General features: G+C 45.3%; 1 protein-coding gene across 1 annotated transcript; it reads left to right on the top strand.

The window, feature by feature from the left end:
- Nucleotides 1-91: 91 nt before the first annotated feature.
- Nucleotides 92-14,591, top strand: aldh16a1 (aldehyde dehydrogenase 16 family, member A1; the record flags this gene model as incomplete). The annotated part of the gene is given in 18 exon segments (XM_084488567.1): nucleotides 92-112; nucleotides 116-211; nucleotides 2,236-2,335; nucleotides 2,908-3,034; nucleotides 4,320-4,522; nucleotides 5,041-5,118; nucleotides 5,513-5,700; nucleotides 6,184-6,342; nucleotides 7,178-7,336; nucleotides 8,361-8,517; nucleotides 9,420-9,495; nucleotides 9,918-10,023; nucleotides 10,421-10,542; nucleotides 10,782-10,952; nucleotides 12,506-12,710; nucleotides 12,828-13,013; nucleotides 13,457-13,582; nucleotides 13,848-14,591. Coding segments are annotated over 18 exon segments (2,451 nt in total). The 3' UTR covers nucleotides 14,019-14,591.
- Nucleotides 14,592-15,549: the final 958 nt, after the last annotated feature.

The following is a 15,549-nucleotide window of genomic DNA, read 5'->3' as shown; positions in this document are numbered from 1 at the left end:
AGCAAAGGTGGAACTGTCCTGTAGATAGCTGCACGCTGCACTTGAACTTAGATCACACGCGTTTTCCTAACTCTGTTGTGTTGTCACTTGCATGACAATCGATCCTCTGATTTGAGACACTATTATGGCTGGCAGCACCTCCAAGACAGTTCACGATATCTTTCAAAGCATGGAGTACGGGCCGACTTCTTCCAGCTCCGCCACTGCACAGGTTGAGTACAATTACATACAATTACATACAATTACATACAAACATTACAATTACATAATTACAAAGTCGTTTGTAATTATGGACCGTATATACATATATATGCATATATTTAAAGGAATATTATTCTGACATGGGTTTTACTTAGGTTGAGGAGTTCATAGGTCGAGGAGATGCATGTTCATGATTTACATGTGAAGTCACTTAGTAGTACACTTGAACTCACAAGGTAGACATGTGACCGACGCTCAGTGCTTCGGTTGAAGTCCAACACAAGTTGTAGTCACAATGTAAAGTTCACTTGCACTGCAGATACTGATACAGATACTACGCAGTTGGATGTTTGGGTGTTTGCCCCCCGTGCAAACACAAGCCTCGTCAGTACAGATCACTTTATGTTCTTTGCAGGCTGAGTGAAATATTGTAGGCTATAAAGAAAACATCACAATTGTATAGGCCTACCTATTTCTTCCATTTGTATATAACCAAGGTGCTTTTCCAGCATTTAAAAAAGAAACAGGATATAGTGCCAATCCCTATTCCGACAGCATCATTGTTACTTATATTTGAAGCACCATTACAATCTGCCTATCACTTCTGTGTTCTTCCAAAGTAAGCAGAGCTGGCCCTGCTCCATGCTTGGATGGGCCTGGTTGAGGTGTTGGAGGGACAGTAGGGGGCGCTCATCCCGCTGTATTATGTAATATCCCCATTGCCCAAGAAGGAGGTTTATTTATGCATATTAGGCTTGTTTACATTTTAACATTTCTCATGTTTACGCAAGTTGATTTTTAACCATGCAAGTTTGATTTGAAATGCGTGTTCTTTGGAAACATATGTTTGCAACAATGTTTCTTTGTTGGTTTTTCTCTATGCCTCCGGGTCCAGCTTCTCCATATGTCTGAGAGCTGTTGAGCAGGGCCTGTGGATGTGCCTATTGGTGCAGCAGACAGTATAAGAGGTTTAATGTATAAACCAGAAGCATGTGACATTGATTTCCTGACGGGCTATTCCTGTCCGAAGGAAAGTACGGCAGTACATTGACTGCACAATGACATCCTCTCTTCTTGTGACTGATGTAGTGAAGGATGGGTTATGTTTTCTTCAATGCAGCTCCTGATTGGTTTTGAGGTTCTATTTTATTCAAAGTGGTTGCAGTGCTTCTGGAAGACAGGCCTGTGGTTGGAAAGAATAGGACATGAAACACTTGTGTCTGCCCCTTAGCGCCTGTGGGGCCACGGGTACAGCTGATGGCCCACGGCCAGGAATCATTGATGCTAGTTAATCACTTCAGTTACCCAAAGCATGCTTTTAAAATGGTTGATCTTTGTATTTCTGCCAAGTCACGAGATGGAAGTACCCCAACACAGTGCTACACTGCGTTGAAATTAAGCAGTAAAGCATTGTCCCTCCTCAGTGGCCCTCTAGAGTTGTGGTATGTTGAGCTAAAGCAGCAGAACTGCAGTCTGTGTATAAATAAATAACTAGTAATAACTGATGTCAGAAGTATAAAATGAGACATTAAACTACTATTAAATTCTATAGGTTTAAGAAGTCTGAGCTTCTCCAGATACTTACAAAGCAGAGTTGGCCATTATCAGAATATAGTCCCCAAATGGTTATGGCGTGTTTTCCTCTAGCTCTATGAATACTGCGCATAGTATTACTGGTGCATTACATGATAATATATTATCGTTCGTCGGACCTCTCTGTATATGCGTATATGCATAATTGATTAATCTATACCTAGATCTGATGTATCTTTCAGCTCATGAAGCTCTTTAATATTATCAGTATTTGATCATTTTATATTTAATCATGGATTGTATTATTATTATTATTATTATATTTAATTGAGATCACGCCTCCTATGATACATCATTTAAACACTGTGATCATTATCGCAGGGCAGTCTGACACATTATCTGACATAAAGGATTTTGTTTCGTGCTCCCGCCTCCTGAAGTGACAGCACTTGTCCAGTCCTGGTTGTTCACTGTCAGCCCTGCTCCTGCTCCAACACACAGGCCTGGCTGGAGAGCCAGTCCCGCGCCCTCGGCCTCTTCATCGATGGCAGGTTCCTGACCCCGGCTGACAGACAGACTCGCGGCCTGACCGACGCTAAAGGTGGTGATCAGCAGGGAGCTAATTGTTTTTAGCTCTGGCTTTTTAAGACTTGCTAGGACTTGGAAACAAATGATGATATAAACTGTGTTATTATAACTAAAAAACATATTACTTTATTACTAATTTTTTGGAAAGGTAAGGTTGTTCTGTACATTGACCTTGTTTTGTTTGCGTCACGTTTCACCGTGACATGCGACCCCACATATTCAAGTCTCCCAATAGCTTGCCTCTTAGTAATTCAAACTACTCACTGCCTTGAGGTGCATAACACTAAACATTGGTAAACATTGCAGAACACTGAATACATGATATTTACTATGTAAACGGCTCACTTGTTGCAAGCTACAGTGCAAAATGTGTGAGGTTGCTACGCAGAATGTCTAGTTCCCCAAGAAGATAATCATATTATTGCTGCATTGAGTTCTATATACGCCTGTCTTGTCATCTAAAGATAAGATCTATTATTATCTATTTTCTTGCATTGTTTCTTGTACTGTATTGTTCTTAACTGTGTGTGTGTGTGTGTGTGTGTGTGTGTGTGTGTGTGTGTGTGTGTGTGTGCGTGCGTGCAGGTGACTGTGTGTGCAGTGTGGTGTGTGCTGTGGAGGAGGACATCTGCCAGGGCGTTGGTTCCTCGGCCGGCGGCCTGCGGTCCTGGAGCACGCTGTCCTGCCCCCAGAGGGCCAAAGTGCTGCTAAAGTAACCGCACCGTTCATCTGGCACCAGGGCCCGGGGCGTCAGGTTGAACTATTCACCATAACCACTGGGGATTTCCTCTGCGCAATGTCAGTAGGCGCTTTCGGACCATGTCGTTCTGGGTACTCAGCGGGGGGAACTTGGTTCGAGCCTGGTTCCGCCCGCCTCCGTACTTCCGCTCAATTTTCATTTCACTTCAGTACTGGACTGGGAGGTCTGGGAGTGCTGTACGTTCGAACGATTTCTTTTCCCTCAAGTTTGTCCCTACAATCAGCGAACAGGAGGCGCGGCCTGAGAACAGTGACGCACAGGTCATGCGCGAGTTTCAGTTGTAGTCAAACGAATACCAGGAAGCAGCAGGAAGACCATGGGGAAAGCTATTCGGTCTGTTGTGGAAACTCTGCCGAATATAGATAAATTAAAGCCAGATTTTTTTTTTGTTGGTGGTCAAGCTGTTGTGGCACTTCTTCCCACGGGATTCGGGAAAAGTTGAATTTTCCAGCTGGCTCCGTTAGTGATGAAGGAGTTTGCTAAACATGAAATACGTCACGACCAAACGTTAGCGATTGGTTAATGCAGATCCGGAGTGGCACTGGGCAGAGCCAATAGGTTTTAAACTTCAACAGCACCCGCCTTCAAGTGAGAAATCGTTTGTCTCTATAGCAGTTCTAGACCATCGGTATGAATGAAATGAGTATGAAGGTCTAGTTAGGACTAGGCTAGGGGGAACTACCCCCTGGGGAGTACCCCCAAGAACGTCATGCCTTGTTTCTGGGCTTGTTTCTGTTTGCATTCGGATCACAAATGGGGAAGGCTTAGAAGACGTCAGTGGTTACTATAGCTACGTAATTGATCCGTGCGACACGGTGTTGTGTGACACAACTTTAACTTTAACTTTTTTACTTTAACCAGAACAAATATATCAGCCTCCTCGGTCCTTTGAACATGATAAGGTCCCTCAGGTCTGAAGGCACTGGATGCGTGACATCGGATTTTGGATTCTAGCTAGGTCATGTGTCTTACAGAATTAATCAGAGGTTTATCTAGATTGAAATGAGTGTGGACAACAAATGCATTTATTCGCAATGTCATTACTTTGGACCACGGAAATCAAGAAAGTTCATACCAAGAAACTGAAACTGAAACTGAATCAACTACAAATATTTGGTACCCTATTTGTTTAGAAATGTAAAAATGAACCTCAAACATTAAGGTTTCTGTTTGTGTGTGTGTGTGTGTGTGTGTGCGTGTGTGTGTGTGTGCATGTGCGTGTGTGTGTGTTCCCCAGATGGGCGAGCTCCCTGGGTCAGCACGGCCAGTGTGTGGGGGAGCTGGGCGACCTGTCCCCGGCCTCCTGCCCCCCGGCCTCCCTGGTGCGGCTGGCCCAGTCCCCGGCCTCCTGCCCCCCGGCCTCCCTGGTGCGGCTGGCCCAGTACTACTCCAGCTGGGCGCAGCTCCGCGACGCACGCCTGCCCCACTGGAGCCCGCGGGGTGAGCGCCGGGGAGGGGCTGTGTGAGCGCTAGTAGCTGGGGGCGGCAGTAGCTCAGGAGGTAGAGCGGGTTAGCGTGAGTGTCGAGGTGTCCCTGAGCAAGGCACCTCACCCCTAACTGCTCCTGACGAGCCGGCTGTCGCCTTACATGGTCGGTGTGTGAATGTGTGCATGAATGGGTGAATGTTAGGCAATATTGTAAAGCGCTTTGGATAAAAGCGCCATATAAATGCAGTCCGTCTACCATTTCATAGCTTCAGTAGCTTCTTGTTTATTTGTGTCCTGAGAGTGATAGAGGGGATCTGTACCGGAAAGAGGAAGATTTAGTGGTCTTACCCTCTACAGTAATCTTGTAAATCTGCTTTCAGCAAATAAGTGCATGCATAGAAATTTGTGGGTGTAACGTGTGTGCATGCTCACAGGTTGTTGTGCACAACCCCGGGTTCTGGGCTGTGAATGTGTGCTGTGCTCATGGTTTCTGTGTCAGTTGGGTTTTGGTGTCCTCTGTGTGTCGTCTAGGTGTGGTGCTAGTGGTGGCCTCGGATGACTGCCCCCTCTATTCTCTGATGCTCAAAGTCCTGCCAGCGCTAGCCATGGGTAACACACACACACACACACACACACACACACACACACACACACACACACACACACACACACACACACACACACACACACACACACACACACACACGCGCTACAACAGATATGCAAAAACATAATGACATAATTAACAGACAAACAACTTCTTACTCGTATCTTTTAATTTCCCCGGTTATGATCAGAGTGCGCCATTAACATGTGTGGCATATGTGAGGGCTGTACCATTATGAAAAAAATCTAATTTTTGTCATACTTTCTGTCATTGTGGTTTGCGATTATTCATTGAGGACAGATTGTCAATTCCATTAATATGTTTCAGAGTCAACTGTATATATAAAACAATGAGAATAAAGCAGTTTCTATACAATTAACCTCGGCTGTTTTGCAGGAAACTCTGTGATTGTTGTGCCTGGCCTTAGCACCGCCCCTTCAGCTCTCCTATTGGCCCAGCTTTTTACAGAGGCGGGACTTCCTACCGGGGCCTTGAACGTTCTGACTGGGAGCCCTGTGTCTCTGGGGGCCACTGTGGCTCAGAACCCCACCGTCAACTCTGTAACCTACAGTGGCAACAAGCAGGTGTGTATGCATGTGCGTGTGCTTGTCCAGAGTGATAACACGGACCACTGGCAAAATTGCAGTTTATAGTTTTGGCACTGGCCACTGGCAGGAGACTAGAAGCATGCAATGTGATTGGTGCTTGCTTACCCTTTAAATGTCCTATGACATGCCCCCAGGTGTGGTGTGATTAGCTGTTACAAGCCGTTTTGGAAATGTGCCCCTTATGACATCACAGGTGGGCGTGTCCACCTAGATGATGTGATGGCTAGATGAGCAACGTTTTGCTACAGTCCACTGGGTAGGCTGGTGGACCGATCTATCCAGCACACGTCTAGGTGGACACGCCCACATGTGATGTCATAAGGGGCAGAAAACGTCTTGTAACGGCTAATCACACCACACCATGCCATGGGACCTCTAAGAGTTAGTTATTCAGTTATCTCAGCTGGTCTCTCCTCCATTCTCTGATCCTTCTCTGTCCCCCCGACGGTCTCCCCACAGGACGGCGTGGCGCTCTGTAAGGCCACGGCAGGCCTGGGCGTGGCGGTCTCCGTCTCGCCCGCCGTCGGCGCCACCTGCGCCTTCGTCGTGTTCGAGTCGGCCGACATCGACAGCGCGGTGGACGGGGCGATCGAGGCCGCATTCAAGAAGAGGAAGGAGGTGGGAACCCGCGGGGGGGGCCACCACTGCTAGATATGTTATTAGTTTAGTCATCGAGTACATTTTTTATAGATGAGTGCATAATAGAAGAGAATAGAATCCTTTTATTTGTTATTGTACAGTGTACAATGAAATTGTTGCAGTATTTAAGTATACACACACAACATAAAAGTAAATACACACAACATAAATATAGTGAAAAAGAGTAAAAAGTACAAGGCAGTAGTGCAATCTACGCATAAAAAAATTATAAATAGATGGTACCGTTTTTTTTACAATTATTATTACAGTGTCCTTGTGTGTGTGTGTGCGTGTGCGTGTGTGTGTCCATAACCAAGCAAGTTTATGTGGCCTTATTATTATTCATAGAATGTGGGTTGGACTTAACATTTACATTTAGGGCATTTAGCAGAAGCTTTTAGCAGAAGCGACTTACAACCATTCATACACACATTCACACTTGAGTGTCCACCTCCAGGCTCAGCTAGGAGGAGCCGGGCATCGAACCAGCAACCTGCTCTACCTCCTGAGCTAAGCCGACCCTTGAATGACAATTTGGCATTTTAAATAGTTTCTTGTATTCTTGTATATCTTGTATTCGTTTGGCCTATTCAGGATTCTGCACTGTAGACGTAGGCAATGCAACCCTTTGTTTTGCCCTTTGCGTTGCGTACCAGTCAACAAAATACATTTCAGTCCCTGGAGGTAAGATCCCTTGCCTAGCCACGTTTGGCCTGCATGAGTGATCTCGGTATAAGAAATACGCGACAAGCTTCTCATGCATTAGTTAGTTAGTAGTTAGATATATTTATTACCGGTTTCTCTGTGCCCCCAGGTCCAGTGGGTGCTGTGCGTGCAGGAGAGCGTGCTGGACGGCGTGCTGGCCCGTCTGAGGCTGCGACTGGCCGGGCTAAAGTGTGTGTCCCTGGCCAGCGCGGCGGACCGCGCCCTGGTGGAGGCCGTAGTACAGGGGGCCCAGCAGCAGGGGGCCACGGTCAGTCGACTCACTGCACGTTTATCTCAATGAAGTTATGGGTAAAAACTGGTTTAAAACCGGTCCCATTTTTTGCATTGAGCAGCCTCTCCTCAAAGTGTGTGTTCCACTTTATCCTGCAAATGCAAAACTGGAGACTTATTTATAGCTATCATTTTAGTGGTGATCCCATAATCCGACTGTAATGCTGCTTTGCCATAATATTAAGGGATGACACCCACCCCTAGTGGTCTGCTGAGTTACTGCATCTGTAAAAAATTTACAATAAGTTAATTTTTCAGAAGAAAGAGAAACAATAATACATCGCTGTCTGTAGAATATCGATGTTCATAGAAACAAGTGCCAAGCAATTACAATTGCTAGGTTAACCCCATACTCTTATCTATCTTTTTTTATTAAGACAATGTTATTGGTAATGTGTATAAAATGCATTATTACCGTCATTTTTTATAGCTAGTAGGGGTGTAATGATACACTAAAGTCACGGTTCGGTACGTACCTCGGTTTTTAAGTCACGGTTCGGTATGTTTTTTCGGTACAGCAGTTTTTATTATTTTATTAAACAATTTGATTTTGATTTGATTTATTAAATTGTATCAAACAAATGCCTTACACACATGAAAAGACATCAAATGCAATTGAGGATAAAAACACAATAAAGGACAAGACAAGACACTAACAGAGTGTGTGATAATCAATAAAAACTTAATTCTAAAAAATTAAAATTAAAAATAATTTTATTTTTTATTTTTTTATTTTTTTCGGTACGTACCGAAATGAAACGTGCATCTAACCGTTAGACCTGTACCGAAATATTTCGGTTAGAATACGTGTATCGTTACACCCCTAACAGCTAGCCTAAGTAACCATGGCTTCTTTTGAAAATGAGCTGCAGGCCCTAATTGTTTTGAGGTTGAAATGTGTGGAAAAAAGGTTGGGGTTGTTGGGGTTGTTGGGGTTGTTGGATGATACTCCATTAAATGAATGTAAACGTGCACCCCTTTGATGGTGGGCCCCTGTGTAGCTGATCCAGTCGTGCGGGCCCCCGGCCTCGGGCCTGCAGTACCCGGCCACCGTGCTGTGTGGCGTGGCCCCCTCCTCGCCCTGCGTGACCAGCCCCCCGCCCTGGCCCCTGCTGCCCCTCATGTCGTTCAGGAGCCACACGGAAGGAGTGACACTGGGTAACGCCTCGATAAAGAATACTTGAGGAGTATTGATTAATGTTGAGAAGAGCTCAGTATAGAGAGCTTAAAGGTTCAGTGGGAATACCTTTGTATGGTCTAGCGGTTTGTAGATTGAAGACGACTGAATAAAAAGTGTGTGGAACTCCATTATAATTGATCCTCTAAATACAGATAGTTTGGTGAAAGTACAGAGCACGTTCGTCTTCAATGGCTATGTGAGAGAGGGATCAGTTTGTCGGACACTTATCGTATAAGTGCCACGGTGTGTGGCGCATTTCATAAATAATGCTCCTACACTCATTTGGATACCTATAAAGGAATCCAAATGGTTGGAAGCCATGGGGATAATACGGCCCACCTCCAGCTTAGAACTCTTGTTTTTTTTAATTTAAGCATGTGTTCTCTTTAGAGCCATTTGTCCGTGCTGGTGTCCTAGAAACATGGCAGTGCAGCATAGGGGGCTCCATGGAAGAGGAATCACTTCCCCTGTATCCAGAATGGCTCATTTGAACTCTGTTGCACAAAAAACTCTACACAGCACCATAACATTTTTTTGTGTGGGTTTGTGTGTGGGTTGCGAAATCTCCCTGAAATAGATTTATTTTTGAACTTATTTTAGATTCAAAGTGATGTAGCAACACTCAGCTATGTAGCTATTGCTTGTGTTGAACCCCACTGGCAGTGTTTGGTTACCAGGTAACATCAATCAAGTGAACTGGCTACACCCCCTCATATCTGATTGTAAGAAGTACTGAACAATATTGCCCCGATCCTGAATAGGGAACAAAAATCTCAACCAGTAGTGCGCTAGAAGCCTCTTCTGCATTTTGATAGTGAGCGGGACTAGCTGAAACCGGGTGTTTACTGTAATGTCCTCTGTGGTTTCCTCTGTTCCCCAGCGAACCACAGTCCTCATGGCCATGCAGCCTCCATCTGGACAGAAGACCTCACCCTGGCTCTGGAGGCTGCCAAGAGGTGCTCACACACGCTCACACTTCTTTCTCTCCATCAGCCTATCCCTAGTGCCTGTCCGTCTGAGGTACAGCATGTCATAAGATACAGATAGATAAGAATCTTATCTATCTGTATCTTATGACACGCTGTACCAGATCTATGATAAGACGACGCTTTCTTGGTGTAAAACATTTCATGCTGTCATGGTGTTAATCCTGTGAGACATATTCAGTTTATAGGGCTGCAAATAAGAGAAACAGTGAAGGTCAAAAGCAGAGTAACAATAGCGATCAGATAACAAGATGTGTTGCCAGGGTAGCTTTCTCAATGATGAAGCACTGATCAAACATTGGCAAGAGAGATCTCCCTGTCTTGGTCTTTGCCTCTGTTTCTGTGTCTGTGTCTTTATCTCTCTCTCTCTCTCGTCTCTGTCCCGACCCCAGCCTGTCTGTGGGCTCGGTGTGGGTCAACTCCCACTCTGTGTGTGACCCCTCGCTGCCCACCAGTGGACACAAGGACAGCGGCACCTGTACGGACGGGGGACAGGAGGTGAGACGGGGACGGGGAGGTGAACTGCACAACAAGAGTACACAACAGAGAAGTACAGAGAAACTGTGAAAAAAGTGGATGAAGATTTTACAGACACTTTACACTTTACAGTTTGTGTTTGCTGTTAATAGCTGTGCAATTACAGATCCTCGCCTCTAGCAACATGATCACTCTAAAAAAAATGAAGCAAAAAAAAGTGAAACACCCCGATCACCCAGATTTAAGCTGGTCTGCCATCAGACTTTAGATTATGATGTTAATACAATTAAGATAAAATAATTAATTAAGATTATTAATCAAATGTCTGATTTGTGTGACTACCCAAACCCACAACTGACCTGTTCTACCTGAAAATGTGGTGAATTACGTTGTCCGTTACATTTGCCCCCTCCTCTAGGGTCTGTACCAGTTCCTCCAGCCCTCCACCGCCTCCCCCTCCCTCCCCCGCTCCTCCCCGGCCCCCCTGGACTACGACAAGTTTGGATCGGCTGCATCGCCCGCCATCGTTCCCACGCCGAGGTGTGTGTGTGTGTGTGTGTGTGTGTGTGTGTGTGTGTGTGTGTGTGTGTGTGTGTGTGTGTGTGTGTGTGTGTGTGTGTGTGTGTGTGTGTGTGTGTGTGTGTGTGTGTGTGTGTGTGTGCTACTTTCCCTGTACACTCTCCTCACTTTGATTCTCTGCTGAATCCATAACTGTTTTCTTTCTCTCTCTTCCATTCATTCATTCATATATCCCCCCCCCCTTCTATCTCCTCCCTTAGTGCCCCCAAGTTCTACCAGCAGTTTGTCGCGGGCAAGTCGTGCAAGTCCGAGTCTGGAGGCAGTGTTGCGGTGCAGGCACCAGATGGCGCCAGCGTGCTGGCCTACTGCCCAGACGGGGGCAGGAAGGACGTCCGCAACGCGGTGGAGGCCGCCAGCAAAGTACAGCCTGGGTGAGACTCAAATGTGTACACACGCACACACACACACACACACACACACACACACACACACACACACACACACACACACACACACACACACACACACACACACACACACACACACACACACACACAGGTCCAGTGAGTGTTTTTTTTCCAAACATGATAAACAGCCCAAACTTGCAACTAGCACAAAGTATATTTTTATTGCCATAAAGCGAGCCATCAGATTTGACCCGCGCCATAAACACATGCTTCACACCAACAGACCCGCTGTCTACACTCGGGATCAAGTAGTTTTACTGCACAATGCAATAGAAAACCGCCCAGCTCTAATTAGCAGTTGTAAACACAGGTTCTACAAGGTGGACAGAAGCCAACTGGCAGGCGTAGAGTCAGTTACGCAACACACACTTGAAGCACCGAGGCACATTTGACAAATATATGCAACGTACCCTAATAGAAAGGACATTTGTTAGTAATCTGTTTAATATTAAAAAATGTGATTGACATGTTCAGGAGATGGCAGTATGGAAACTTAGTGTCTGTTTGTACTTGGCTCAGCTACAGTAGGGTTAGCCATTTACAAACATGGTTGACTGCGCACGGAGCCAGGGGGCAATAAACTGTTGGGCATAAACCACTGTGGTCACATCAGCAACTACACTGTCAACTACAGCGACTACACTATCAATGTATAAACAGCATTGAACTGCATTCTGTCTGATTTAGTGCTATTGCTATTTCCAGAGCTGAATGGGTTTGTTTGTCTTTCTTTTGCTTATTAATATAACATAGCTTATAGGGTTAGGGTTAGCTTGTTTGTAGTGTCGTTCTAATATCACAGACTCAAAGGCTATAATTTGACTGCATAAATAAATGACAGAATTGACCCGCTTGGAAGTCTCAGAAAGGTTAGAAGCTTTAGTTCACTGAGTTACTTGAAACTTTATGATTTATGAACTTTGCATCCGTGGTTCAGTTGTTCATTATTGAACCTGCAGGAGTCAACTTAAATGGCCGCTATGTCTTTAAATGATCAATAATCCTAATGGGAGGGGATGGTATTTGGCAGGTGGAGCCACATAAAGTGGAGTCATCCTTATACACTGATTACTGAAGAAAAAAAATTCTCACTAATCACCAGATCCTGTTAACTTATTCCTAACAATGAATGGATAGTAAATCGCCCATCTCAGAAGGGAAAACTATTGTATGACCCCTTATATAATATTATAGCCTATACATGTCTGATAGAAAAGCCTGATGAAGAAAATCTATGGACATACAAATCATTATATTACGACTCAAATCCAACCTTAAGAAATATCTGTCTTAGATCCATACCCGTCTTCTTTTTATCAAAGGGTATGAACCCCATGGTATGTAAAATAAATTATATCACTGGCTTTTGAGATTAGTGCAATTAACTACACAAAAAACCAGCTTGTCGGTTGTCTATCGTCGTCAATGCTTTCTGCCCCCTGGTTCGAGGGCCTATCTGCTGTGGCGTTGCCTAGTAACCTGTCTGTATGTTACCCCCTCTCTCCCCCATCGTATAGCTGGATGAAGAAGGGGCCTTCTGCACGCGCTCAGTCGCTCTACTCCCTGGCCAAGGGGCTGGAGGTGAAGAGGCCGGAGCTGGCCGCAGCCATCAGCGCCCAGACCGGCCTCTCATTGGACGAGGCCGACCGGGAGGTGGAGCTTAGTGTGGACCAGCTCACTGATTGGGCAGCACGGTGCAGCCAAACCCAGGGCGGCGCTCCGGTAAGACTCATGTCATCGTGTTGATCTCTGAAAAAGGAAGCTTTTACAACAAACTATTATTTGCGTTTGTGTTTTGATTTATTTATAAACACGTCTTTGTTGATGTTCTCCTTCCAGGCGGTCCCCCAGGCTGGCTCCGCCCTCTCCCTGCCCCAAGCGCTGGGGGTGGTCGGGGTCATCCTCCCTGACAACAAGCCCCTCCTCTCCCTGGTTACGCTGCTCGGGGCGGCCGTCGCCATGGGCAACGCTGTTGTCATGGTGCCCAGTCAGCGGTACCCAGTTCCAGCCTTGACTTTCATCCAGGTAGATTTTTTGGATGAGGGGTGGGGGGAGGTGGGGGGGGGGGTGAATGGTTATGGCTATGAGCACAACGGAAGTGCAAAAACTATTTGTGTTTCCTTGTGAGGCTGTAGCACATTAGCAAGCTACAGTATGTAATGTATGGTGAGGTCAGTGATAACAGTATATAATGCATGGTGAGGCCAGTGATAATAGTATATAATGTATGGTGAGGTCAGTGATAATAGTATATAATGTATGGTGAGGCCACCTCACCACCAGGTACCTCAGCACTGATTACAAACTACAGCCGAGTCGTTAAATAATGATTCAAAACAAAGTTATAGCGTACCTGGTTCAGCTATTTTTGTTACGTTTCCCACTCTCTCTTCCTCTCTCCGTTTCCTGTCCCCCCATCTCTCCTTCAGAGTCCCTGTTCACCAGTTCTTCCTCCCTGTCACCCTCAGGTGCTGCAGGCCTCCGACCTACCAGCAGGCCTGGTCAACATCATTCCTGGAGCCCGGGATCAGCTGACCACGGCTCTGGCCAATCACAACGTCATCAAGGCCATCTGGTACTGGGGCAGCCCTGAGGTACAGACAGAAGCTGTGTTTGATACAAGCATGTTACATCACAGCCTTATTGTTCGTGATGGATTCAGGTTCCCATAACTAATCTTATGGATGTTATTACATTTAATTTCAAGTCACAGACTAGGATTGATCAACGGTTATTTATATTATATTAGCCTTTGTTCGGCGAAGGTTACGCATCAGTAATTCAATTCCGATGTCTTCATTAGCATTGATAAGAACAGGTTTCAGTCCTGAACTCTCTGGTTCCTCTCTGGTTCCGTAGGGCTGCCAGTACCTGCAGCACACCTGCACCGGCCCCTTCAAGAGCCTGTGGCTTCACAGCCGGGGGCCCGGGGAGGAGGAGACCTGCTGGGCCCCAACCAGCGCCTCATTCCTGGAGGAGACCTGGAACCAGGCCACCCAGTGGCGAAGTGTTTGGATCCCCACTGCCTAGGCTCCACCTCCACCCACCTAGGCTGGACCACCATCATCTTCCCCATCTTCTTTTTCGTTAATGTTTTCAGTGCAACCCAAATTATGAAGAAGTTACCTCTGCTAGTGTTTGACAGAATAATATAATTTTAATGTGTGAAGAGGCATTGCTGCAATCTTGACGGTTAACGTTCTACCTCTCTTGTATTCAAGCAGGCCTTCTACTGTATAATCCCTGGTGAAAGTACTTGCTTTGGTAGCAGTTGTCGGCCGTACGAGAGAACATATTTATCTTTCTACAAAATTATCTGATTTAAACCTGTATATCCCAGCCATTACTGCCTTGTATTTCAGTTTATATAAGCGTTGATTTCTTTCTTGGTAACAATAATTCTTGGCACTGAACAATGTGTAATCTTCAGCCAGCGAACTACATTCATCGTTTGATGGCATTAACATTCCCGGAAAGCACTTCGTTTTTCAAAACGTGTGAAAGCCATGCCTTTTGTAAAATGTTTGTTATTAAAATTGAATATGTTATAAAAATGTGCTGCATCACATTCTTCTTAAGAGCTAATAAAGAGCTGATTAAGATATGAAATTGGACTTGTTGCCTTTGCTTTGTAAGATACTTCGGGAACTGTGTACTTTGACTTGTATTTGTACTCATATACGTGATGACCTGACGTGATACCCAATCCTGTTTCTTTACCTCCCGTTCTCCTCCTGTTTCTCTTGCTCTCTCTCTCACTGACATGCACACAGACACACCGACAAAATCCTACAGGATGGCCTTTGTGCCGCAAAAGTGCAGAGTCACAGCCATGACAAAGCAAAAATCGTCAGCAGACCATGACTGCATTTACACTGAAACACAAGACTGCTAAACGCTATTTTCACTGGTGACCAAGCACAAAATAACCGTGGGAAACGTCTCACCATACATCTTGTGATTTAAAAACAAGAACAGAATGTACCATCTGTGCTTTAACTGTACTGAACTGTGGTAGAGCTCTGAATAGAAATGGCTTCAGTTAGTCTAAGGTTCGCTGTGCCTTTTGACTTGACCCACTTGGCTGTTGTTTTTATTTGATAGGATTAAAGAGGATTATAAAAAATGCGCAAGTCATGACATTTCGCCCGGCTAGTTAAGTTGAGTAAAGTCAATAGTAAGTCACCATGATACACTACAGTCAAGAGTATTAAAGCCACAATAATGACTACCCTCCACTCCGGCTCTGTGCAGTATCACCTCTTGTGTTATTACTCAGAGACCATCTTTGGCAACATAAAACAAGAAAACAACCCCATGTATATACTGTCGCTTGTCGTTTTTTTTATATCAGTCAAGTGCTGCGTCCATCTGAAGTTTATCACACTGACACCCATGAACTCGCTCGGGAGTGAGAGAGGTAGAGTGAGAGGGAGTGAGCGAGTGAGAGAGCTACAGGTTGGTTGTTGTGGTTAGCTTGTACGGGGAAATGTAACATTTTGTAATTGACCAATGTTCTATGTAGCCTAGATACGAATAATGTACCAGTCATGTAATTTGG

Source organism: Micromesistius poutassou (genome assembly GCF_964030765.1).
Source record: "Micromesistius poutassou genome assembly, chromosome: 1".
Lineage (NCBI taxonomy): Eukaryota > Metazoa > Chordata > Actinopteri > Gadiformes > Gadidae > Micromesistius > Micromesistius poutassou.
The sequence above is the reverse complement of the archived record's forward strand: the minus strand, read 5'-3'. Positions and strand labels throughout refer to the sequence as shown.